The 23384-nt window shown below is 32.6% G+C and overlaps 4 protein-coding genes across 8 annotated transcripts; 3 read left to right on the forward strand and 1 right to left on the reverse strand.

Annotated features, from left to right (window-relative positions):
• Positions 1–1101: 1101 nt before the first annotated feature.
• Positions 1102–5600, reverse strand: LOC111718447 (sporozoite surface protein 2). Its single transcript, XM_023494046.1, has 4 exons — positions 4686–5600; positions 2841–3193; positions 1702–1741; positions 1102–1227 (listed from the first exon to the last, which is right to left on the reverse strand). The coding sequence occupies exons 1-4, from the start codon at positions 5496–5498 to the stop codon at positions 1117–1119; spliced, it is 1317 nt and encodes a 438-aa protein (XP_023349814.1). The 5' UTR covers positions 5499–5600; the 3' UTR covers positions 1102–1116.
• Positions 4943–23289, forward strand: LOC111718451 (probable glucosamine 6-phosphate N-acetyltransferase). 4 transcript variants are annotated; one of them, XM_023494052.1, is made up of 7 exons: positions 7821–7834; positions 14050–14054; positions 20768–20917; positions 21890–22039; positions 22148–22234; positions 22683–22763; positions 23023–23289. In XM_023494052.1, exons 3-7 carry the CDS (start codon positions 20777–20779, stop codon positions 23119–23121), a joined length of 558 nt encoding a protein of 185 aa, XP_023349820.1. In that variant the 5' UTR covers positions 7821–7834; positions 14050–14054; positions 20768–20776; the 3' UTR covers positions 23122–23289. The 4 variants fall into 4 exon arrangements, with proteins under 4 accessions (XP_023349819.1, XP_023349820.1, XP_023349818.1 ...); XM_023494050.1 differs by lacking the exon at positions 14050–14054 and adding an exon at positions 14352–14356 and having other exon boundaries at positions 7827–7834; XM_023494053.1 differs by lacking the exons at positions 14050–14054; positions 23023–23289 and adding exons at positions 14352–14356; positions 22966–23016 and having other exon boundaries at positions 7827–7834.
• Positions 10259–19077, forward strand: LOC111718449 (uncharacterized). The gene is made up of 6 exons (XM_023494048.1): positions 10259–11322; positions 11555–11622; positions 12221–12325; positions 13175–13299; positions 13541–13660; positions 18752–19077. The coding sequence occupies exons 1-6, from the start codon at positions 10935–10937 to the stop codon at positions 18966–18968; spliced, it is 1023 nt and encodes a 340-aa protein (XP_023349816.1). The 5' UTR covers positions 10259–10934; the 3' UTR covers positions 18969–19077.
• LOC111718454 (F-box/WD repeat-containing protein 11) lies at positions 15386–17569 on the forward strand. Of its 2 annotated transcripts, none has more exons than XM_023494057.1 (4): positions 15386–15670; positions 15995–16046; positions 16522–16618; positions 17368–17569. In XM_023494057.1, exons 1-4 carry the CDS (start codon positions 15443–15445, stop codon positions 17468–17470), a joined length of 480 nt encoding a protein of 159 aa, XP_023349825.1. In that variant the 5' UTR covers positions 15386–15442; the 3' UTR covers positions 17471–17569. The 2 variants fall into 2 exon arrangements, with proteins under 2 accessions (XP_023349825.1, XP_023349824.1); XM_023494056.1 differs by having other exon boundaries at positions 15388–15670; positions 15992–16046; positions 17368–17567.
• Positions 23290–23384: the final 95 nt, after the last annotated feature.

Genomic DNA, 23384 nt, shown 5'->3' on the forward strand with positions numbered 1-23384 from the left:
TATTGTTAGAGATATTTCTAGCTTTTAATATACTTAGATAATAAATTCTTATTTATCTTTTTAGTCATAAAGAGTTAGTATCCTTTATGTAGCTTCACGGAGCTATTTGCTTTACTTAACTATATAAAGCTTTAGCAACTTTTATGGTATCTTTGTTACTTAGTTATTAGTATAATTAGGAACTATCTAAGATTGGTTTTATATATATATATATATAAAACTTTACTAAGCTATTGGTCTTGCTTAGTGTTATAGAGCTACCTTATTTAGCTTTGCGGAGCTATTAACTTTGCGGAGCTATTAGCTTTGCGGAACTATTAATGTTGCGGAGCTATTAGCTTTGCGGAGCTATTAACTCTGCGGAGCTATTAATTCTGCAGAGCTATGTATTGGGTTTAGCTATACAGAATTATATATAGCCTTGCTTGCCTATGTTAATATAAATATCTATAACTAGCTATTCACAGTTGAATATATTTATCAGGCTATATTATGTTAATAGTCTGAGTTATGAATCGATATAAGTTTGGGAGCTGCACTTGACCTAAGGTAGAAGATTATATTTGTATTATAATTCTTTCTACTAGTAAGGTTCTTTGTGCACTGATCTCTTTTGTTCCGATTTGTTTCGAGAGCGGCGAGTATTATCAATCCGTTTAAGATTTACAACAACGTATTCTATAATCAAATGATAATATACTACGGAAGAAAAATGGACCAGGTAAAAAAGACAATAAGAAGCTCCAAAACCATGAACGAAAAGACGGCAGCATTTCCTCAAAATGCGTCCCCATTGTTTATCGGATGAAATATATAAAAAAGTCATAAATTATGTTATAACAGTTTAAAGCTTGTAAAAGCTACACTAACTACGCTCATAAATGCTGAATAGGTTTTTGAAATAAAAAAAATATTTAATGTTTAAATTAAAAAAATAAATAAAAAAATTTTAAGTTTAAGAAATAAATAAAAAATATAAAAATATAAAAAGTAAATAAAGAATAATAATCCCATGCTCTTAAATATTCCAGCCAGAGCAAGATAGGTAAAACTTCTTTGTGGATGAAAGTTGCACCTGGAGTTAAATTTATTCATTAATCATCCAACTTATCCACTTCAGATAATAGTACTATACCTGGAGTTAGGTTTGGAGAGATGGAGCATATCCCAGTCAATGTTAACTAGATAGGAGCAGGAATAATTTCTCTCTCCTCCTCTGGCCAATTCCTAAATGTTTTAAAATTATGTTTTTACAATGTTAGGATAAGCATAGGACGACAAACGAACGATAAACACTATTTTTACAACCTGATGGTGTAACCTTTATTATTTCAAACTTTAAACTATTTTTTATAATAGAATTCATAGTTTGAAATATCTAATATTTGGTTGTCAACATATTTGGGTGAGAAAATCAGAGTTTGAGGCAAAGAATTAATTTCTTTATACATCTGAATTATATGTGTTGTAGGTTTTAATTGTTTTAAAGTAGAAATTAGGTTGGGCTAAATGTATGAACTTTAAATACTTTTTAATATTTTATAAAATTTAAGAGAAAGACATAAAAAACGAAAAGTCCACGCTATTTTAGTGTGAATGGTAAGAAAAGTATGTATCCGATAAATATAATAAATTTAAGGTTTAAAATTGTTAAGTTAATGTAAAAAAGTTAATTTGATGTTGGTTGAAGAGTAGGGTAACCTGAAAATCCAGGCCGGACTTGGCAGCTGCAATATTCATTCTATAAATATTCAAAACTAAATATTTGAAATTCTATTTTATACAGGGTGAGAAACATCGTAAAGGATTGAAAATTCTTCCAAAACGGGATTTGTTAGGTGAAAATTGTACTGTGGAATGATCCGCCCTGTATTTAAATGGTCACTTTTCCACAAATTTTTCTCTTTCCCCCAACTTGGGTTAGCCTGCCCCCCCCCCCCAGCCCTGTCAGCCTTTCATGATAAATTAATCCTTCCTCTGGTAAAATAAACATAAAATTATTAAAATTTCCCATTAACCTTTACACCTCAGGGTTTATTCCTAAAAAACTTGGATTTATTGTAATTCCTAAATGAGAAAGCAGTTTCTGGTTAACACCTTGATTTTTTTGCTGAACCTCTAAACCTTAGCACTTTGATTTTGCTCCTAAACCTTGAGGTTTTATTAACCTTAACACTTTGATTTTACATATAAACCTTGAGGTTTTATAAACCTGAATACTTTGATTTTACTCCTAAACCTTGATGTTTTATAAACCTGAATACTTTGATTTTACTCCTAAACCTTGATGCTTTATAAACCTGAATACTTTGATTTTACTCCTAAACCTTGAGTTTTTATAAACCTTTAATCCTTATTTTTACCCCTAAACCTTTTATAAACTTAACACCTACTTTACTACAACACCTTGAGGTGTCATAAATCTTAATACCTTGATTTTACTCTTAAACATTTTTCTGAACATTTATTTCTTCCTTACACCTTTTTTACATTCCTGAACTTTGAAAATAAACTTAAACCTTGATTGTTAAAACCGTGAAACCCGTTCGGAACATTTGAACAAACTAACCCTTGTTAGTACTTGAGCTTTCATAGTTTTCTTAAACTTTAAATCACAAAACAAAACTAGTTGAAATTTCATTTTTAAAATTTAAAATATTGTTACAATATTATTTTTACGTCTGGTTTTAACTGTTTATGCATTCCCTTGAGTTTAGTTTTATATATATTGTTGCAATGTTATCATTAATCTGGTTCAAACTATTTTAAATATTTCCTTGAGTTTAGTTTTATATATATTGTTGCAATATTAATCTGATTCAAACTATTTTAAATATTTCCTTGAGTTTAGTGGCTCCGTAATACGGTCTGAGACAGCGCTTTGTTTCCCAGGTCCCGTTGGTCCCGTTGGTAACCTTGCTCCGCTGGATCCTATAGGTCCCTTAATTCCTAAAGATGAATTCAAGTTATTGTTCTGAATAGGTTTAGATTGTTGAGAGTTCTGGTTCGGAATAGGTCTGGAATGTTGAGGGTTCTGGTTCTGAATAGGTCTGGAATGTTGAGGGTTCTGGTTCGGAATAGGTCTTGACTGTTGAGGATTCTGGTTCTGAATTGGTCTGGAATGTTGAGGGTTCTGGTTCTTAATAGGTCTGGATTTCTGGTTTAAGATATCTGGTTTGCTCCGCTCTTCTACCTAATCAATATTATCAAATTAAAATTAAAATTAATACCTATCCCTATTATCTAATTTTATAAACGTACGACAGTCGAATCGAAATAAGATCTGAACTGGTACAAGTCATTGCCACAAACTTTAATTTTCTAATCCCAAAATCTTTGCAATATTTCAAACTATGAATTATCTAGGATCAAATAATCTAAGGTTGAAATATCAAGGGTTTGAATCATCAGGTTGAGACCATGAGAAATTAGAACATTGAGCTTATGGCAAAGACTCAATTCCTTGTTAAGCAATATTATCAGGTTAGAAAGATATCACGATTTTAAATCGGAGTGTGAGGAGAGTAATCAGTTTCTTTCCATCAAAAATATTTAAAAATTATATTTGTGTAATCTATGTATTATTTTACAAATCATTATTTTTACAAGCAACGTGCAATAGCCATTTTATTTTGTGTTGAATATATATTTTAATTTGCTTGATTGAAGGTCTCCTACAAGCTCAGAACAATTAATCAATTTCAACCTTAATTATAGGAACTAGAGAAACCTAAATGATTCTTATTTTGATTTAAATCAATATTTTAGCCGTAAAAGAAAAAAGTTGCTTTTGATTTTGTTGCTGTTTTTTTATTGTTTAGATTTTGATGTGGATGTGTTTTGTTTGTATAGGACTAGACTAGAGCGCTTCGCGATCCATTTTCTATTAACAATTTCAGCTTTTGAATGTTGCTGTGCCAGCCGCCATTTTTTTCGTTGTACATCACAAAACAATAATTTTTGGGATTTTTTTGTTATAATAAAAAGGATATCGAAGTATTGGAAAATAAAAAAAATTCTGGGCGAAATTTCTCAATTTAGAATTTTGTGAGTTACCACAAAAGTTTGACTACGATCAGTAAATCCGATTTGACGTTTATTGGATACAAACTAACAAACAGACCAACAGACAGACAATTCAAATACATTTACAGAAGAGAAAAAAGAGGGGAAGTAGAAGGGGGGGGGAATAAAAAGAGGGAGATTGGTGGATAATGGGTAAATATAAGTTGACTAAGAGTGAGTAAACATTAACCAAACTCTTCACAAAGTAATCCTTTCAACTACACTTATTCATTTACTTAAAACAAAAATAAAATATGTCCCGAAAGAGAAAGATTACAAAATTTTAATAAATATAAATGAAAAAAGCAAAACAGTGGTAAAAATTTACTCCTTTCTCTCTCTCGTTTCATAAACTTATAGGGTTTTGTGTATGAAAAATAACAAGCAAAGATGATGTAATAACAATTCAAATATAATTTTATCCGAGAATTGAATCAGACTATTATCACATCATAAACCTATTTAAGTACAGTGATCTTCTAAATAAAACAGAATTGGAAGACGACCAGAATCCCATTTGAAGTTTAACGAATGCAGTTTACCATTAAATTGAATTAGACCGTGTTTTTTAATAAGGGTATAAGGAGTCCTAGAATTTTCCAGAATAATTTTTTGCTCACCACTTTCTCAATAAACGTATTTTTCTCCGGGTAGTTTTTAGATCCAGGAAGACTCTGCACTGTGAGCTCCGGGTTGGTTCCAACACTAGGATTGATTTCAGGGTTCTGATTTATATCAAAGTTTTGCAACTCTTCTTCTTCTTCTTGTTTTATCTCAGGCAATACGGTTTCTTCCTTCTCGGGAATATGGGGTTCGTCTAATTCAGCGAGATCTGGGTCTGAGATAGTTTCTGATTCAGGTTCAGAAAGTTGATCTTTTAAAGAGGTTTGTATAATATTATGATCGGAAACTGATGAGTCCTCGACACCTAAACTTCCAGAATCAAAGGACTCCTCGTTACTTTCCGAGTAAGAAATCCTCTCTTGGTTAACCTCTTGAGGTGGAGAAGTTAGGTTGAGGTTCAGGCTGTGAATCTCAGTTGAGGTTTGACTCAAGGTATCCAATTCCTGGTATATCTGGAGAAATCCGTTCTCTGGGATCAGACCAACAAGGTTGGTTTCAAAGTAATCCCCTTCCTCCAACCTTTTCTCTGTGTTCTCCTCAACCGGAGAGGATACCGTCGGTATTCTAGGTTTAGAGGATCTAGAATTTAAATCTTGTTTCCGTTTAGTATCTCGTGAGATACCTTCCCGTCCTGAGTCTGCTCTCAAAGCAATTGAGAAGATAATTGAACCCGTTGAGCCGCTGGATCTTGCGGAGAAATTCTCTCCGTCCTGACACTCTCCATCCTTGAAATCCACGTCCTGTTCTCTTCTCTTCCCGTCCTCATGTATACTCCGAACCTCAGGAGGATGAGCGGAGCGGCTCTGCATAAACAAATATATTGATGGATCCGGGTTGTATTTTCTACTTTTATATCCCTCATACACTCTCCTTAATCAGTCCATTTTCAAACCTGAAAAAAATCATTCCTCACGAATTATTTTAAGCCAAGAACTGAGTTCTTACCGAAAACACTTTTTTCTACTCCTTTATAATTGCAACCTAATGTTGTGGACTTTTGATATTTCAAACTATGAACTCTGTGAAATCAAAAAGTCAAAGTTTGAAATACCAAGGGTTTACGCCAAAAGTTACAAAGAGTTTACGCCAATCATCAGGTTGCAAAGAGTTTTGACCCCTGTGCCTTGAACCTAAAAATATCAAGACTTGATTGTAATCTTTGTTCTTGTTTCAATAGTAATGAGGTGCGCCTATGCTACAGTAAAAAATAAACTCTCCTTAGTTCTGATACTCCTCGACATAACACATTAATATCACTAAGAGTTTTAATCGGAATATTTTCAGGCATATTTTGATTTCTCAATCAAAATCCACCAAAAATATAGAGTAAGAGATTTTATATACTTAAATAACTAAAATAAGTATCAAAGTATCAAAATATGGAATACAAAAAATCTATATTTAATGGGTAAAATGGGTTCAAACGGAAATACTCTCTGGCTTTCGAACCAGGGCTTCTATTCTACCGTGTCTCTTGATCTGTCTTTTAATCCTGATATTTTAAATATTTGTATCATGTAGATATTATGTACAAATCAAATGATATATCAACTGATTACTCTTCTCAAACTCTAATTGTGTAATTAGCTTATCTAAATCATCTCTGCAGCCTGATGTCGTTGACCGTACGGCGTACATACTTATGAACTCTGGTAGGTCTAAAGTTAAAATTTGAAAAATCAAAGATTTATGGTGGCAAAGATCTAAGGGTTAGTTTGAGGAGAATTTTCAGTTCCTTCGGATCTTAGTAAAATGTTAGTTAAGAAACAAATGAAATATTTTGATGTCCCATTGGACCATGCATGGAAAGTTCCGGTTTTACAAGAACTTTTAAATACAAGAATGAATAATTATGTTAAAGGATTCGATGATTACGTAATTACTGAAATGACAGAAATGACAAATATGTTATGTAATGAGTAATGATCAATGTTGTCTGTTTGTGCATAATTTTGCATATTTTTCTCTTTTCTTTTGGAAACCTGTATTTTCAAAGATTTATTTATACAAATTTAAACTACACCATTTATATATGTATTTTTATCTTTGTGTGTGAATAAATCTTTATAATATAATATAAATTTGTACAGTTTAAAGTACAACGGTAAATTGTTTTTGCAATCACGGGTTAATGTTCCTATATCGTGTAAATATCCTGTATACTTGCTGAAATATATAAATTATTCAATTATTTTCATTTGATTTGGACTTGGAGCTCTCTCTCGGGGGAATCTTGATTTAAACAATTGATTATTAGTTTCACTGCACAAAATATGCAAACATTAAATAACTGTACAATGTAGAAAGATATCAAAGGGACTGTAAGCGTAATTTCAAGTTATTTTTATATGGAAAGATGTCACTGACCGATTCACAATGGTACCCTACTACATACTAAATACTATAAAAGTTCAAATTAAAGTATTTCACAAAAACTGATATTTTTACATCCACAAAAAAAGTTGTTTTATAAATAATCTCAACATGATTAAATAGTTTTTAATGATACATAATCAATTTGCATTGAAAAAAAAACTATTTTATTGAGATTAAGACTTTTTTGTTTTCTAAATTTCACAATTTCACATTTCTTAGCTTGTGAATAACTATTGCAGATTTTTGTTATTAAACAGCTCAATATCATGTACAAATCAATCTATATAAGCACCAATTTACAAAACAAAATAGTTTTTGTGAAATACTTGAATTTGTGCTTTTATTGAATGCTTTGTGTAAACTTTTCACAAGAAAACAAGTCATGATCAATTGAATGAATTAATATTCAAAATTTGCGGATTAAACGATTCTTTAAATTATTTTGGATGTGAAGAGATATTTTTTGATTTTTGGTTGGTTAAGTTATAAAAGGTAAATAAAAAAAAATAAAGTAAGCCGAGATCAAAATGCAGGGTGTGGAGACAGAATGGAAGAGGCTTAGAGACGTAGCAAGGGGCACTAGGTGATTCTGCGTATCAGGAGGCTTCGGAGGTAATTTTGTGGGGCTCATGGTGGCTTTGTATCTCCTCCCTAGTCCACTTGAAACCTTCAACTGATCAGTAATGTGGACGATATTTTTGTTTTTCTAGGTTTAAAGGTGTTTAATTCCTATTTGTTTTCCTACAGTTTAAATCCTCGAGTCACTTCTGTACAGAGCTCACAATTGAAAATAATCAGTAAGTCATAAACATTTATATCTAATTCATACTTAATCAGACAAACTTTTTAAGGGTACCCTTGTAAATCTGACATTGCCATGTTTGCACTTGAAATTACACTTACAGTTCCTTTAATGCTAATAATCAGAATAGCAAGGAAGAAAAATATCTAGAAATTGATGGGAAGAGTAATAAATAAAAGTCCTTGAGAACTTGTATTGCTAAATTGTAAAGACAGGATTCAATTAACATTAAACATTTACGATTGTAAATGGTTTTCTAAAATGTTAAAGACCGAAGACGTAATTTCAAGAGGAACATATCGTCGATTTTAGAACTTGATTATCTGAAATTTTCCTTCAATATCTTTGTACATAAATCCGCAAGTTTACGATCAATTATATGGTTCATTTAGGGTATCTCTGGGGTAATGTTAATCATAATGTTTACCCTTTTTCACTATACACATTAAAAATTGCTAAGCTTGAAATAGACATATATTAAGGAACTGCATATTAGGTAGAAATATTCTCGGTGTAAGAGAAAGTTAACTTCTAGTTTAGATTATAAATCCTTAGTAGAAAAAATTCAAACGAATAATGAATTTCAAACACTTTGGCATAAAGTATTAATATTCTGCAGCAAAATTTTATCAAGACTTTACAAATCCACTGAACACTATTTTTTTAATCTTAATAACTTTGCAACATAATTTGTCATAGACTTGTGATATTTCAATTTATGAATTCTTCTGGATTAATAAGTCAAATTAAAAAAAAAGTTTTCACCATTAGATTGCAAAGATATTGGGATTATAAGATTTGATCTTTAGATAAGTGTTCAATTCATTTCTCTTTCAAAACTAAAGCTTGGCTACTACTATAAAGAAAGTGATAAAATATCGTGTAGATAAATTGATTGATTGATTGATAAAAAGAGCTGTTGAAGAAAGCAGTGCGAAGTCTTCACTGGTTTAGATTAAACTGAACCAATTGTAGTCGCTGCTATAGTTTCCCTATATACCCGGAGTTTAAGGAATAATTGGCATGAAACCTTCTCCTCCTTCTCTCTCCAACCTGGCTGGCTTAAACTTGAGGATACGGGGTCTTGCTTTAAAAATTTAATTTTATCTAAACCTATTTAATATCTTATTGTCTGCAATCTTCGTTGCGTCCTCCTTCATATTCCAAAATCTCCTCTATCTTCCATGTACCTTCAAAATTGACGGAAAGGAACCGAGTCTTTGCCACAAACTCTGATTTTCTAATCCCTATAGTTTTGCAATCTTATGTCGTAGACCTCAGTTATTTTCAAACTATTAATTCTGTTAGCTAAAATAATCTAAGTTTGAAATATCTAATGTTTACATTAGATTGCAAATATAAAGAGATTAGAAAAAGCGATGATTAAATTTATTTCTGCGTCAACTTTCGGAGTCGTTTGTTGAATATAATCTCACTCAGATTATTTTAAGGGTCCCTGTCATAGATTAATACAGATAATACCCTGTCATCTTTTCGAGATTTAGGGGTTTTCGTTCACAATAACCCTGAGAAAGAACACCAAAGGAGTTACGCGTATGCTCTTTTTCTTGTAATTAAACGCAGCATGCGCGTAACTCCTTTGGGCTTCTGCCTCAGAGTTATTTTTTACAAAAAGTCCCTAAATCTTCAAAAGACGATATCCAGTGTTCTATCTGTACTGTTATTAATTCATGGTCCCTGCGTTCACTTTCTTCTAAATATATACTCTATACTCTAAACCCTGAACCTTCTGATAAATTCTGAACCTTCACCTATATGCTGAACCTTCTCATATATTCTGAACTTTCTTTTATATTCTGAACCTTCTCATATATTCTGAACCTTCCCATATATTCTGAACTTTCTCTTATAATCTAAATCTTCTCATATATTCTTAACCTTCTCTTGTATTCTGAACCTTCTCAATATTCTGAACCTTCTCTTATATTCCGAACCTTCTCATTTATTCTAAACCTTCTTACATATTCTGAGCCTTCTCATATATTCTGAACCTTCTGATATATTCTGAACCTTATCTTATATTTCTGAACCTTCTTTTATATTTCTGAACCTTCTGTTATATTTTTGAACCATCTCGATATTCCTTTTTTCTCTTTTATTCTGAACCTCCTCTCACATTCAGATTTTATACATTCTATTTTCTAAAAGTAATAAAACTTTGATTTCTTCTGTAAGTTTTACTCGTTAATAATGTTTACAAATAATAAATATTTAAGTTTATTTAAATTCTCCTTTCAGTTTCCATATTTTTTGTTTGGATTGTCCCGAAGCTTTCTCCACTTTCCCTTGCTTTTCTGTGTATATTAGTAGTATCTAAACTTCGTCTCTACTCAAATATTTCAGTTAAATATGAGGGATGTGTAACAAGCAATAAGCTACAGTGAGATTCGATAAGTATAGGACTAATAAATATGCGTATATTGAGCGTATTTCAGTAGTATTTTAGCTCCGTCTCTTCTCAAATATTTCACTAAATTAAAGTAGATAGGGAAGGGTAACAAGCAATGCTACAGTGAGATTTGATAAGTGTTTACACTATATAGGACTAATAAATGAGCCTATATTTGAGCCTATTACATTAATAGTAGTATTTTAGCTTCGTCGCTACTCAAATATTTCACTAAAATGGATATGGAAGGGTAACAAGCAATAAGCTACAGTGAGATTCGACTAATAAATGTGCGTATTTTGAGCGTATGTTAGCAGTATTTTAGCTTCGTCTCTACTCAAATATTTCACTAAAATGAAAAGGAGAGTGTAAAAAGAAAGATGCTACAGTGAGATTCGATAATAGTACACACTATATAGGACTAATAAATGAGAAAATACCGTCCAATATTAAAAGGTTTAAGTTTAGGATTTGCTCATTTTCTATTGTTAATATCTAGGTTTACTTTTTATCTATTCATTTTTAGAATCATATTTTAGGATTACAAAAATTGTCTTCTTCTGATTCCAACTTTTTAATAACTAGTTTTCAGATATTTTGAATTTTTTCAAATCACAAACTAGTTGAAAGTCAAGACAGGGCAGTGCCGGAGGAGTTATGAGTGACGGAGTAAGGGTAAGTGACGGAGGAAGGATGAGTGACGGAGTAAGGATGAGTGATGGAGGAAGGATGGGTGATAAAGAACGGATGAGTGACGAAGAACGGAAGAGTGACGGAAGAAGGATTAGTGACGGAAGAAATATGGATGACGGAAGACGGATGAGTGACGGAGGAAGGATGAGTGACGGAGGAAGGATGAGTGAAGAAGGAAGGATCAGTGTAGGTGAACGGATGAGTGAAGAGGGAAGGATGAACAAAATAGGACGGATGAGGGATGAGGGAAGGTTTGATGTGCTAACTGGATTGGAGAGGGCAGGGGTTTACCATATCCTGGAGTCAATTCTAGACTTTCTTACTCTTCAAGATATTCTTACCGTCTTTACAGGAATACAGGATTTTCAAAACATTATATTTAAAAAAAGGTAAATTAAAAAACTATATTCTAAAGTAAATTGAAAGAAAATTAACCATTTAACAAAAATCCCGTTAGAAAATTTTCCAGTGGCTTCTTCTATTAAAATCCAAGAACATAAAAAAATTTGGAATCTAAATTTTGTTTAAAGTAAAAACAATATATATATTCTTTTCTATGTTGAGTATAATGTTCCATAGTGCAGTGTGTAAAGACTGGAACCTATGGGATACAGATCAATTTTGGTCTAGAAAAATAAAATCACAATATCAGGCAATAATTCAAGATATTTTAACAAATAATAATAAGATCTATTAACTGAAAATACATTCTTAGAGAATAGGATAACAGTTTGTAAAAGTTTTTTTATTTTTATTTACGAATGGTGAGACAAACCAGTTTTTCTGTTTTTTTCATTTAGAAAGTATACAGTGAGAACCAGAAAACAGTGAAGTTCACGTCGTCTTTATTTTTATTTTAATTATATCGGTTGCAATCATTTAAAATTACAAAATTCTGAGCAATTTTTTCTCAAGTAAAATGAACAACAAAGACGACATGCATCCCAAAATTTTCTGTTTCTCTCTGTAATTTAAGCAAAAAATTAAACTAAACTGTTCGGCATAATTCCTTCGATGATGAACGATGGAGAATAAAGTTTTTATACAGTTTAAACCATAACGTCGGAGATATCAAAAGAATTTATAAAATGTCGTTTTCTAAACCTACTGATAATGAAATGCTACAGATATTTAGGTATAACAGAATAAAATCCATTGAAAAATTGTCAAGACGGTATACTCTTAATTCGATATCTCCGAAGTTCTAGGTTAAACAAAAACTACAAAAAATCTTGTTATTGTCTCCTCAGGATGAAAGTTGTCTGAGAGGATGGTTGGAAGATAAAAAGTATTTATCAGAGAAAGAAAAATGCATTTATATTTCTCGGCTTCAATATAGATGGAAACATGCAAAGGTGATTAATTTCAAACTTCAAATTCAAACTATACCAATGCATGAACACAAACAAAGGAACTGAGTAGTTGCCACAAATTCTGATTTTCTAATCACTATATCTTTGGAACCCAATGTCGTAGATCTTATAGATATTGCAAATTAAAAATTATGTTAGAGCAAATAATCTAGATTTGCTAAGGTTTACGTCATCAGGTTGCAAAGGTATAGGGATTTGAAAAAGAAAACAAAACATGAGAGATATCACTTCTCTTTCTCTTTTTAAACCTTTCTATATCATACATGGTTTATACAAATATAATCCTTTGACTTCTGCTTGCTTGACACTTTTTTGGGGCTTTGAGTTCTAACCATAATTCTATTATAAATTAAAAATTTATTTTGTTCTTGTTTCTTACACAATATTTCTATATTTCGTTATCTGCTTGATGTAAGTTGGATTTATTTTGGCTTGATTTCACACACTTACCTGGAATATAAATTAAATTAATCGACAAAAAGACAGCAATCCTAATTAACATCTTTTAAAGGAATTGAGTCTTTGTCGCAAACTCAAATTTTTTAATATCTTTGCAACCTGATGGTGTAGACTTTTTATCTTTCAAGCTTAGATTATTTGATCTAACATCATTTATAGTTTAAAATATCTAAGGACTACGACGTTGGGTTGCAAAAATATAGGATTAGAAAATCAAAGTTTGTGGCAAAGACTTAATTACTTCCTTATATTGTAAAAGTCATGCTCCTGAATCCCGTGGGGGCCTCTCTAGCAATAGCTGCAGTTGACTGAACCATTTGGATAATTCGGTCAACTTAAAATTATTCCGCAACACCTAAATGTTGTTTCTAGGCCGATATAAGAAGGATCGATGTAAAGTCTACAGTTCTAAGTCTATGTTGGAGAGAAGAATCTGTTCTAGTTGGTCTTAACAACGGTTGCATCCAGGAGTGGAGCTTGGATGGTCACATGATAAGGTCGTATATTGAAATTAAAAAAATAATCCATAGTTCTTCCCACAAGCTGAAATTTTCTAATCCCTTTATCATTGCAACCTGATTGTGCAGACCTTTAATATTTCAAAATTGGACTTTTATCCAACATAATTCACAGTTTGAAATATATAAGGTCTACGACATCGAGTTGCAAAGATATAGGGATTAGAAAATCTAGGTTTGTGACACTGAGTTCTTTAAGTTTAATATTTTTATCTTTAAGGGAGAAAGAAATCCATTCCAAAGGTATAAAAGTTCTCAAAGTTGGTGAGAATGGATCCGTATTAACTGGATCCTACGATGGAATCCTCAGTGCCTGGGACAGAGAATTTTTCTTCATAAGGTATAAGGCTAAATTCTTAATAAAACAAATTTTAACGATATTTTTCTTTAATGAAACAATCATTACAAAATAGCTCTAGAACTGCCATTTCCAAAATGTGGTCTGTCATTGATTTCGTTCGGAAATAGACATTTATATGGTTTTACTAAAAAAATTGAAATTTAGACATTCTTAATATCTCTGTTAATTGTAAAAGCTGAAAAATGGCAGGACTAGAGCTGTTTTGTGATTATTGCTTTATAAAGAACTAGCTGAAGAAATTTAAAATTTTTTTAAAAAATATTTTGAAAAAAAAATCGAATTATTTTAGCCTATAACATCCCACAGCCACCCATGAGTGTCCACAAAAAATTTCAGCCCAATCGGTCCAGCCTTATTTTATTATTAAGAAAAGTGCTAAAATTAGATTGCTGATATTGAACGCCGAAAACTTTTCTAAGGTCAAAGACTGCTTGTAAGTCTTCAATCTTTTAACATTATTCCGTTTTTTTTAAATAGCATTGTAGCCTAATCTAGGAATGTCAAGAAAAATCTAACTCATTAATAGCCACAATCACTTATTTTCAATCTTTGACTTAGCAAAATATAAAATCTAAAAATCAAAGGTACATGTATAGTTGCAAATATAAAATCTAAAAATCAAAGGTGCATGTATAGTTGCAAAAGTAGGATTAGAAAATTCTAATTTGAGACAAGTGTTCAGTTCCTTGGAAATTATACTCCTAAATATACAGCAGGTATATACCTGTAATATCAGGGGGTTGTGGGATATCTAGTATACAGCAAGAATATACCTGTAATATCAGGGGGTGGTGGGATATCTAGTATACAGCAGGTATATACCTGTAATATTAGGGGGTTGTGGGATATCTAGTATACAGCAGGTATATACCTGTAATATCAGGGGGTTGTGGGATATATAGTATACAGCAGGTATATACCTGTAATACCAGGGGGTTGTGGGATATCTAGTATACAGCAGGTTTATACCTGTAATATCAGGGGGTTAAGGGATATCTACAGTGATAACCAGAAAACTCTGTAATAAGAAGACGACTTTTAGAGTCAAGTTTTAACTTAAAATAGTTCATTGAGCATGAGACACAGCTATGGTGCATTGTAAACAGGCCTATTTCACTTAATAAGTATTTAATAAGTTCTAAAACTATTTGCTTTGCAACAACTTCAAATACCCTTAAGTATTGGTATAAAGTCGTCTTTCTATTCCAGAGTTTTCTGGTTATCACTGTAGTATACTGCAGGTATACCTGTAATATCGGGGGGTTAAGGGATATCTAAACGTAATTTTATTTCTAGCGATTCATCTGGCATGTTTATAGATTTATTTTCGAAACTGAGGAGCAATAAAGAAAGCTTTAACAATATTGTACACCATAGGGCAATTAACAGAGGTCAATATGGTCTTATTTCTAAGAAATACGATTTTTTGTCTGATTACCAATGAGGTGGTGGAGATTACCAATTGAGCAGCGCACATGAAGCAAGACACGTTTGGGTAGCGGTGATTACCAATTGAGTACTTCTGCACTCCTCCCCTCGTACGTTGAACTCCTTGGTTCCAGAGAAACTCGTAGTTGCAAAAATATGATTATGGATTGGAAGACGACATAACACTTGCATACAGTGAGATACAAGGTTCAACAACAAGCATACAGTGTTTAGATGTAATAATAGGAGGGTTATGGGGTATTTGGGATAAAATTACTTTGCATTATTTTTAAGAAAGTTTTATGTTTTGATAATATTAAGGATGGAGACTACATGTGGTCTGCTAGTTTTGACTGTACTGTACGGCTGTGGTCAAGTACAGAAGACTGGAGTTGTATTGCTGTACTGTCTGGGCACACACATCCAGTCCGTGCCCTGGTGCTTACCCAGGGGTACATTGTCAGTGGAGATTATAGGGGGTTCATCATGATCTGGGATATCAAGGATGTTTTTACAGAAATTACCAAATTCCAGATCCAACAAAAGAAACATAAGAAGCAGGTAACACTTTTTAACTAAAATATTTTTTTCCGTCAAAATTATAAACAATCTAGTTATTGCCTCTTGTGGATGCAAATAAATAATTTTCATGTGGAAACTAAAAAATACGATGATTATTTGATGCACTAAACCTGCACTGAGTTTTTGCTTCGAACTCTTATTTCTAATCTCTATATCTTTGCAACCCAATGCCGTAAAAAATTGTTATTTTAAACTATTTATTCTGTTAGATGAAATATCAAAGGTTTACACCATCAAGTTGCAAAGACACAAGGATTAGAAAGTTTAAGTTTGAGGCAAGTGTTTAATTTATGTGTTCAGCAGGAATCCTCGCTGTTCAGAATGCGTGGAGGTCGATTAGTACAAGACAGTGCAGGTAAACTTTTAAACAAGAAACTTATTTATCTCATTTTGTTTATATACATCATGTTTTCATCATACATGTTTTGATGTCAAAATTTTCATCTAAATCACTCAAAAAAAAAGAGTTATGAACTCTATTCTTTATCTTAAAATTTTTAATGACTTATTTTAAGCATAAAATTTCTCTTTCATCATTGTTGACAAAGCTGTATAAAATATTTGAACATACATTTTTTCATTCTTTTTGGACGGTTGAATCACATCAATATTTAATTCGATCATATTATATTGAAACCATTTTTAAAAGAGCTCAGAAGCTGTCATTTAAAGATTTAATAAAGAAAAGATAGACAAGGTATAGCCGATCAACTTCAGGGGAAGAATGTTCTAATCCATGAATTGGCCCGAACCTGACCTGATCGTGCCAGGTTTAAATCAAAAGTACGGTTTAGAACTTTCTTCCCCTGAAATTAAAATGTAAATTTTAGGAATTGCTGAGGTTCTTCAGCACTCGTCTCTCCTGGAGCATGATCATCACGTGACCTGCCTTCAGGCCAACCCGGCCTACCTTATCTCAGGGTCAAGGTCACAATTTTTTAAAAGTATTTCTAAGTACAGGGTTGCCCACACAGGATGAGACCAAAAATTAATTGGTATAACTAGGTAGACCAAAATTTGTTAGCCTTTTAACATATGAATTTTTAAAGCGTTCCTCTTTATTTGAGTACAAGGTTATGTGTTTATTTCTGTACTACATACAATTTTACATTTATCATGTTACATGGATTGGATTTTCCATGCCGTTCTTGTTTAAATAGTATGAGGAAAAATCTTCCATTTAAAAAATCTTGGTTGCCTTTCTGTGTTTCTTTATGTATTAGTGTGTTCATAAAAGTCTAAATTTTCCAGCCAAAAGAACTGAGCATTTGTCACAAACTCAAATTTTATAATCCCTATATCTTTGCAACCTTTGATTTTATTTGGTATAACAGAATTAGCTTGAAATATCAAAGGTTTATGACCAAATATAAAATTTGAGTGGAAAATATTCAATTCCTTTATGAATGTGGGTCAATACTCAATTTGAACAAGGTTCCGTTCAACTATACTCTGAAAAGTGATTGTGAAATTATTGAAGATTGTGCTAATCCGTTGCATCTGGTGATTTCGTATTCAGTGAGAAATTATAATATTCGACAGGCTTTGTTTCAGCCTGTCTGCTTAACTACAATACAGAAGAAGTGGTTGAACCAGTTGTATCTTGTTTTTCTAATAGTCACTCATTCATAAAATTCAATCTCTTAAAAAATATTTTACCATTTTTTTTATTTTAGGGACAAGACAATTGTAATTTACTCTTTTCTTCCTGATAAAGAAAAAAGAAAAAAGTCCAGAAACGGAAGAACTAGTTACTTTGATTCATTGAATAAATATTAAACCATAGAATAATTGTTAACTTTTTATTAGTATTCCTCACTAACTCCTCGTTGTTTAACCCCCTAAAAAAACATATGTTAAGAAAAAATGTAAATAAGATTAAGGTCTACTTGAAGGATTTTGGAAAATTATCATAAAATAGACAAGTGTCAATTGATAAGAAAAGAATAATATAAATATATTAGACCTGGGCCAGGGGGGCCTAGGGGGTACGGTCAGTTGGTACACAGGATTAAGACCACCCCCCCCCCCCATAGTAAGCCCCTGCCATAAATTTTTTTTATAACCTCTTGTCGGTAAACGTTTTGTAAATGCTCCCAATTTCAAGATTTCCATGCGTTAAAGAGTTTCAGAACCAGGTATCTAATTTATCATGAATTCATTCCAAATCTACTATTAATTTAGTTCGTTATCATGTACAGGATTACTCATAAAAGATGAGACTGTAAAGAAGACCTAAACCTCTTCTAATATGACAATCTCTCTGCCTTCAATATAGTCTTTAAATGGCTTATTTAATGTTTTGGCAAAAAAGAAAGAAGTTTATCAGTGGCAGGGAGGTATGAATATAAGGAAACAGTATAAATTCCGTAAAGTCTTCTCTGAAGTCTCATCCTTTATGGGTAACCCTGTAGCACAAAACCTCAAAGCCTTATACAGGGATTTTTCTAATAATTATAGTCATAAAATGTAAACTTATCTTAATATATAGTTTTAAAACAATCCTTTTTCCCTGAACAAGATCTGTTACATACATTTCAATGTTAAAGCTATACATAATCATATTCATATAGGGGTGTAGTCAGAAGTATGTCCAGACTCCAGAGTGGGGGATAAAAATTTGTTCTTTCTTTACAGGTGAAGGGGGGGGGGGCTCATTGTACGCTCTCTTGAGCCCAAAACCCCATTGTATATTTCACTGATCCAAGGGGGATAAGCCCCGGTAGCCCCCCCCTGAATATGAATATATATGTATAATATATAGCTATGTATTATAATTGTCTTGATAGATTGAATGTACATCTAAAAAAGGCATTTGAATTTAAATTAAAGACAACAAGACCTTTCGAGTAAACAACATTCTGGAAGTTTAACAATTAGATTTGAATTGTACGTCCCTCCTTCAAGGGCGTAAACAGAAATAAATCTAGGGGAGGGGGATTAGTACAAGACAGTGCAGGTAAACTTTTAAACAAGAAACTTCTAGGGGATGTCTCCCTATTTTCAAAACTCCCCCCCCCCCTCTCTCTCATAACCGAAACAACTTGTTTATAATTTTAGAAAGAAAGATATTGGAGTAGCTTTGACAGATATAGTAGTCGACAGCACAGATATTTATGTATCTGGAGATGATGGAAATATCTTGAAACTGTCTCAACCTCAAGAATGGTCGGAACATGATCTCAATATAGAGGGTTGGAGAGTAGATTGGAGACTCACTGGAGGAGAGATGATAAACTGTCTTGCTCTTTTTAAAAATCTTAGCAGAATTGGTTAGAAAACTTTCGTTTTTAATCTAGCATTAAAATTAGCTCTCAAAATTTTCCTTTAACTGCCACCATTTTTTCGTAGATTTAAAAAAAAAACCTAAAAATAAAATATTTCTCAGATTTCGCCTTAAATACTATGGGCTTGCCCAGTTCAGCCTTGTTTTTGTATACAAACAGGAAATAGACAAAGGAATTGAGTCTTTGCAACAAATTCAGTTTTTGTAAAACCTATATCTTTGCAACCTTATGATGTAAACCTTCGATATAAAGATGCTTAAAGGTACACATACAGTTTAATTACCTTCCATGTACTTTACTTTATCTCTCCTTCAAACAAAACTATAGCAGAAAAAAAAATGTTTCTAAAAATACGACTTTTTATTATACTGTTATGTTAGTAATAATTAGTATTTAAACAGAGATAGTAAAAGATATTTTTGAAAATGAAAAACTCAACTTAAACTAAAATTCTATGAGATGAAAAAAAAGGACAAAGGTCCAGAGAATAATTATGTCATGGTGGCTCTGGTCCACGTATACAATCTTTTTAATGCACTGAATGAACAGCAAACTATTTTTTTTTATGTTCTTCACTCCTGAGTTTAAGATATGAAAAGTGTAAGCTCTGAGTTCTATGGGGGGCTACGCCCCCCCCTTTACAGTTCTAGGGTCGGGTATTGCCCCCTTGCCCCCCTGTATACGCCCTTGCTCTCCTTAAGTTTTCGACGCTCTTATTTTAAAATTCTCTTATCTCAAGAATTTTTATTAGTTTATTGATTGAATAATCCGGAGTTGTCGTCTTCATTCTGGATATTTAAATCTTTGTGTACACACCACTCTACGTTCTAGTGTACACTCCTCCGGGCACAGGATTTTATAGAAACTTATCTTTTACTTTCATCTTTTATAAACTTACACCTAACCCATTTTCATGAATAATAAGGATTTTGGTTAGATTATGTCTGATAAATTAATATTAATTGTTGTTAAAACTGAAAGTTTTCTGTTGTTTAAGGCAAATGTTAAATTAGTATTGCATGGTGTAAATATCAATTATTTAGTCATGGGGTCTGTCCTAGTGAACGATTTTTGGACCCCCCCCCCCCGGAGCCCCCCCTCCTATCAATTTTGTACATGACCATTTATTTTCAGCAAATTTATTATTATTTATTTTTTTGTTATTTAGGGTTAGGTTAGGTTAAGACACTTTCTGGGCTTAGCGCTGCGGCTAGGATGGGCTAGGGGGCTGAGCGCTGCGGCCACGGGTCAGGTTAGTTAAGACACTTTCTGGGCCGAGCGCTGCGGCTAGGACAGGCTAGGGGGCCGAGCGCTGCGGCCACGGGTTAGGTTACGTTAAGACACTTCCTGTCAGACCCATGTACAAAATTGATAGGAGGGGGGGGTCCAAAAATCGTTCTCTAGGAAATTACCTAGTCATGTCGACATTTGATCTGTTCGTCTGTACTTTTTCCTTATTATTTCACTGTTATTTCACCAATTTAAATATCTAAAACTTGCAGAATTAAAAATTTTGATCTCGGAGGTCTCTGTTCAAATCTTTTCGTGCAACCTACCTTTCTCGTCTTTTTCTCGTGAACGAATTATTGTAAATATATATATATATATATATATATATATATATATATATATATACACACATACATACATATCAGATTATTTTGTGACTTATTTGCACCTAGGTTAAGGGTTTTACAGGTCACATATGTTAACTTCTTAAAAATTGTGTTTTTTACGTAAATCTCGGAATAACATGCTAAATCCGTTCCATTGAAATCTTAGATTATTCAGATTAAGAATGGGTTTAGCTGACGAATATCTGTATTCTCCTGATGTCCTGTTAGATCTAAACCTGGATAATTCAAGTGCAAAGTTCAACCCCAAAGTGTCGATGTTGAATCCTGGGGAAGGATTAAAAGTCCGGCCATTGGCTAAAGAGGTAAATTTCTGATATTAAGAGTTTGGTGATGAGCAGATTGTTAGTCCTGATTCCGGTTCTTGTCTACAAAGTGGTCGTCATGTTTACGTACTTCAGGGGATGATAGTTTGACCGCTAGATGTCTTACGCACAATTTTCATCTGATAGATAGATAATTCATACGACCACAATCAAGAGTCATCATGTGGTCGACCATTGTAATTTTGAAACTTTTGGTGGGGAGACCTATAAGCTGAAATAAATTTACATTAAGCCTAAAGGAATTGATGCTTTGTCACAAACTCTGATTTTCTCAAGAACCTATGTATTTGCAAACCTTAGGTATGTCAAATTATGAATTCTCTTAGATCAAATAGTACAAGTTTGAATTATCAAAAGTTTACACCACAGAATAAAATATACAGAATTAGATAATTTGAGTTTGTGGCAAAGACTGAGATCCTTAATAGTTTTATCCAAGACTATAAATTATATAGAAGGGGGTAAACTTTTCAACCCTTTTTCACTTTTACTTTTTCTTCCTTTCATTAGTAGTAACAGAAATTAAACATTCTAAACGATCTGAATTAGGCCATTAAAAATGTTTGTTTTACATATTAATCCATGCCATGATATGATTTCCGCTGCTCTCCCAAATTGTTTGAACTGAAAAATTTGAAAATTGGCGGGGTCTTGCAACATGCAATCAAAACAGCTGACTCGTGTTTTTGTGTGATCTCACATTGGCCAAGTGCAGATATTTTGTGGCTTCGATCTCTATGTTTCTAAGACAAGCATTTGGAAGACCTGGCTGAACTGCCTGACGCCGGTTCAAATCCTTCCTTAATCTTTAACTTTGAAACAGCTGTTCAAATTTGTACCGGCAGGATGTAGTTCAGCGGCGCAGCTCAGATTCTGCTGGTTGAAGTTTCGTCACTAAATCTTTAACCCTTTGACTAATAGAAATCCATACTTGGAGTGATATTTTTCCAGGACTATGAGAGAGGTTTCCTGCAGCTCCTCGGAGAGTTAACCTCTGTTGGAGATATATCAAGAGAGGCCTGGGAGGCCAGGTTTGATGACCTCAAGGCCTGCAAGAATACTTACTACATCACTGTTATAGAGGATACGTTGCTAAAGAAGGTAAAATTTCATATTTCGAATTTTTTGTTGGTATATTTGTAGATTATTAATAAATCTCTTTTAAAAGCAAGACTAAAAAAAACTGACGTTTGATCTTGTTATGTTAAGGTGATTGGTGCCGCTACTCTTGTAGTTGAGAAAAAGTTTATCCACGCCTGTGGCCGGGTTGGTAGGGTAGAGGATGTCGTCGTCTCGGTAAATATATACATTTATTATACAGGGTCATTCCATGTCAAGTCAGCCACCTGATGGACGGCATGTCACAGATTTGGCTAAAATTTTGCATACAATTTTGGATATTAAAAAAATCCCGGAACCCGAAGATGAGCGTTCTGTGACCTTCTATGCCAAAGATATGGCTCTGTAAAGTTTCCGATACACTTATTCATATTGGCTTCCATAATAGATTTTCTCTCAGACCTGAAGTTACTGTTGATAAATGATTACTAATATTAAGTTTTAAATTTTGGATAAATATTAAAAAAAATTGTTGGATTTACTTCGGGAGAAAGTAGACAAAATATTGGGGTTGAAATTTAAATATGATAAGAGATTTGCAACCAGTTAATTTTTAATTCAAAAATAATTTTCTTAGAAAAATGTCAACTTGATTTTACGTTTGAAATTAAAATAATATATTAAGAATGAGTATAGAGGTAAACAGTTGGGAAAACTTGCAGTTGGAATTCTTCAACCCTTGGCAAAAAAGTTGGGATGTTACAAGGTAATCGTAATTTTGAAATTAATTATTTTTTATTGAAGTTAAATAAGTTCACATCAATGATTCCTAAAAAAACTTGTATGTAATCATACAAGTCCGAAAATGTACTGTAATTGATTAGAATTTAACTGCACTGTATGTACTCTAGAAAACTCTGAACTGTACATCATGTAATATTCTGTAAACCTGTACTAAACATCTCTAGGTAACCCTGAATTGTACATCATGTAATATTCTGTAAACCTATACTAAATATCTCTAGGTAACCCTGAACTGTACTGACGCTATGATGGCGTACTACACCGGGCTAGGATATGTAGCAGAGAAGGAGAACGCTAACTTCCTCTGTCTCCGGCTATAGATCAAACCTCTCTTTGCGCAGTGCTCATAATCCTACTTGATTAAACATGGTTCTTGTATCTTTATAAACCAAGCTCAATGTGTGCCTTATCTTGATATTCATGTAATACGATTTGCCATCTTTGTGAAGCTGTCATGATTATAAAATTACAAAAAGTATTTATTTTAATTTAAGTATTAATAATTCAAGTGTTACGTACTTTACAGTATTTATTTGTTTTTATTTTTATATAGATTTTTACTAAATATTGTGATGACAAACCC

The sequence above is a fragment of the Eurytemora carolleeae genome, unplaced genomic scaffold (genome assembly GCF_000591075.1).
Source record: "Eurytemora carolleeae unplaced genomic scaffold, Eaff_2.0 scaffold176, whole genome shotgun sequence".
NCBI lineage: Eukaryota > Metazoa > Arthropoda > Copepoda > Calanoida > Temoridae > Eurytemora > Eurytemora carolleeae.

What these genes read in the sequence shown, in the direction of transcription:
- LOC111718454 (XM_023494056.1), top strand. Translation starts at nt 15,443, where the DNA reads ATGTGGTCTGCTAGTTTTGACTGTACTGTACGGCTGTGGTCAAGTACA. An exon ending in AAAAGAAACATAAGAAGCAG is followed by an intron (nt 15,671 to 15,991) that starts GTAACACTTTTT and finishes TTATGTGTTCAG; the next exon opens with CAGGAATCCTCGCTGTTCAG. An exon ending in TACCTTATCTCAGGGTCAAG is followed by an intron (nt 16,619 to 17,367) that starts GTCACAATTTTT and finishes TTTTTATTTTAG; the next exon opens with GGACAAGACAATTGTAATTT.
- LOC111718447 (XM_023494046.1), bottom strand. Translation starts at nt 5,498, where the DNA reads ATGCAGAGCCGCTCCGCTCATCCTCCTGAGGTTCGGAGTATACATGAG. An exon ending in ATACGTTTATTGAGAAAGTG is followed by an intron (nt 3,194 to 4,685) that starts GTGAGCAAAAAA and finishes AATATTGATTAG; the next exon opens with GTAGAAGAGCGGAGCAAACC. An exon ending in AGTCCGGCCTGGATTTTCAG is followed by an intron (nt 1,228 to 1,701) that starts GTTACCCTACTC and finishes TAAAACATTTAG; the next exon opens with GAATTGGCCAGAGGAGGAGA.
- LOC111718451 (XM_023494051.1), top strand. Translation starts at nt 20,777, where the DNA reads ATGGGTTTAGCTGACGAATATCTGTATTCTCCTGATGTCCTGTTAGAT. An exon ending in AGGATACGTTGCTAAAGAAG is followed by an intron (nt 22,040 to 22,147) that starts GTAAAATTTCAT and finishes TGTTATGTTAAG; the next exon opens with GTGATTGGTGCCGCTACTCT. An exon ending in AAAAGTTGGGATGTTACAAG is followed by an intron (nt 22,764 to 23,022) that starts GTAATCGTAATT and finishes AAATATCTCTAG; the next exon opens with GTAACCCTGAACTGTACTGA.
- LOC111718449 (XM_023494048.1), top strand. Translation starts at nt 10,935, where the DNA reads ATGAGTGACGGAGTAAGGGTAAGTGACGGAGGAAGGATGAGTGACGGA. An exon ending in TATTCTTACCGTCTTTACAG is followed by an intron (nt 11,323 to 11,554) that starts GAATACAGGATT and finishes TCCATAGTGCAG; the next exon opens with TGTGTAAAGACTGGAACCTA. An exon ending in AGAGAATTTTTCTTCATAAG is followed by an intron (nt 13,661 to 18,751) that starts GTATAAGGCTAA and finishes TTATAATTTTAG; the next exon opens with AAAGAAAGATATTGGAGTAG.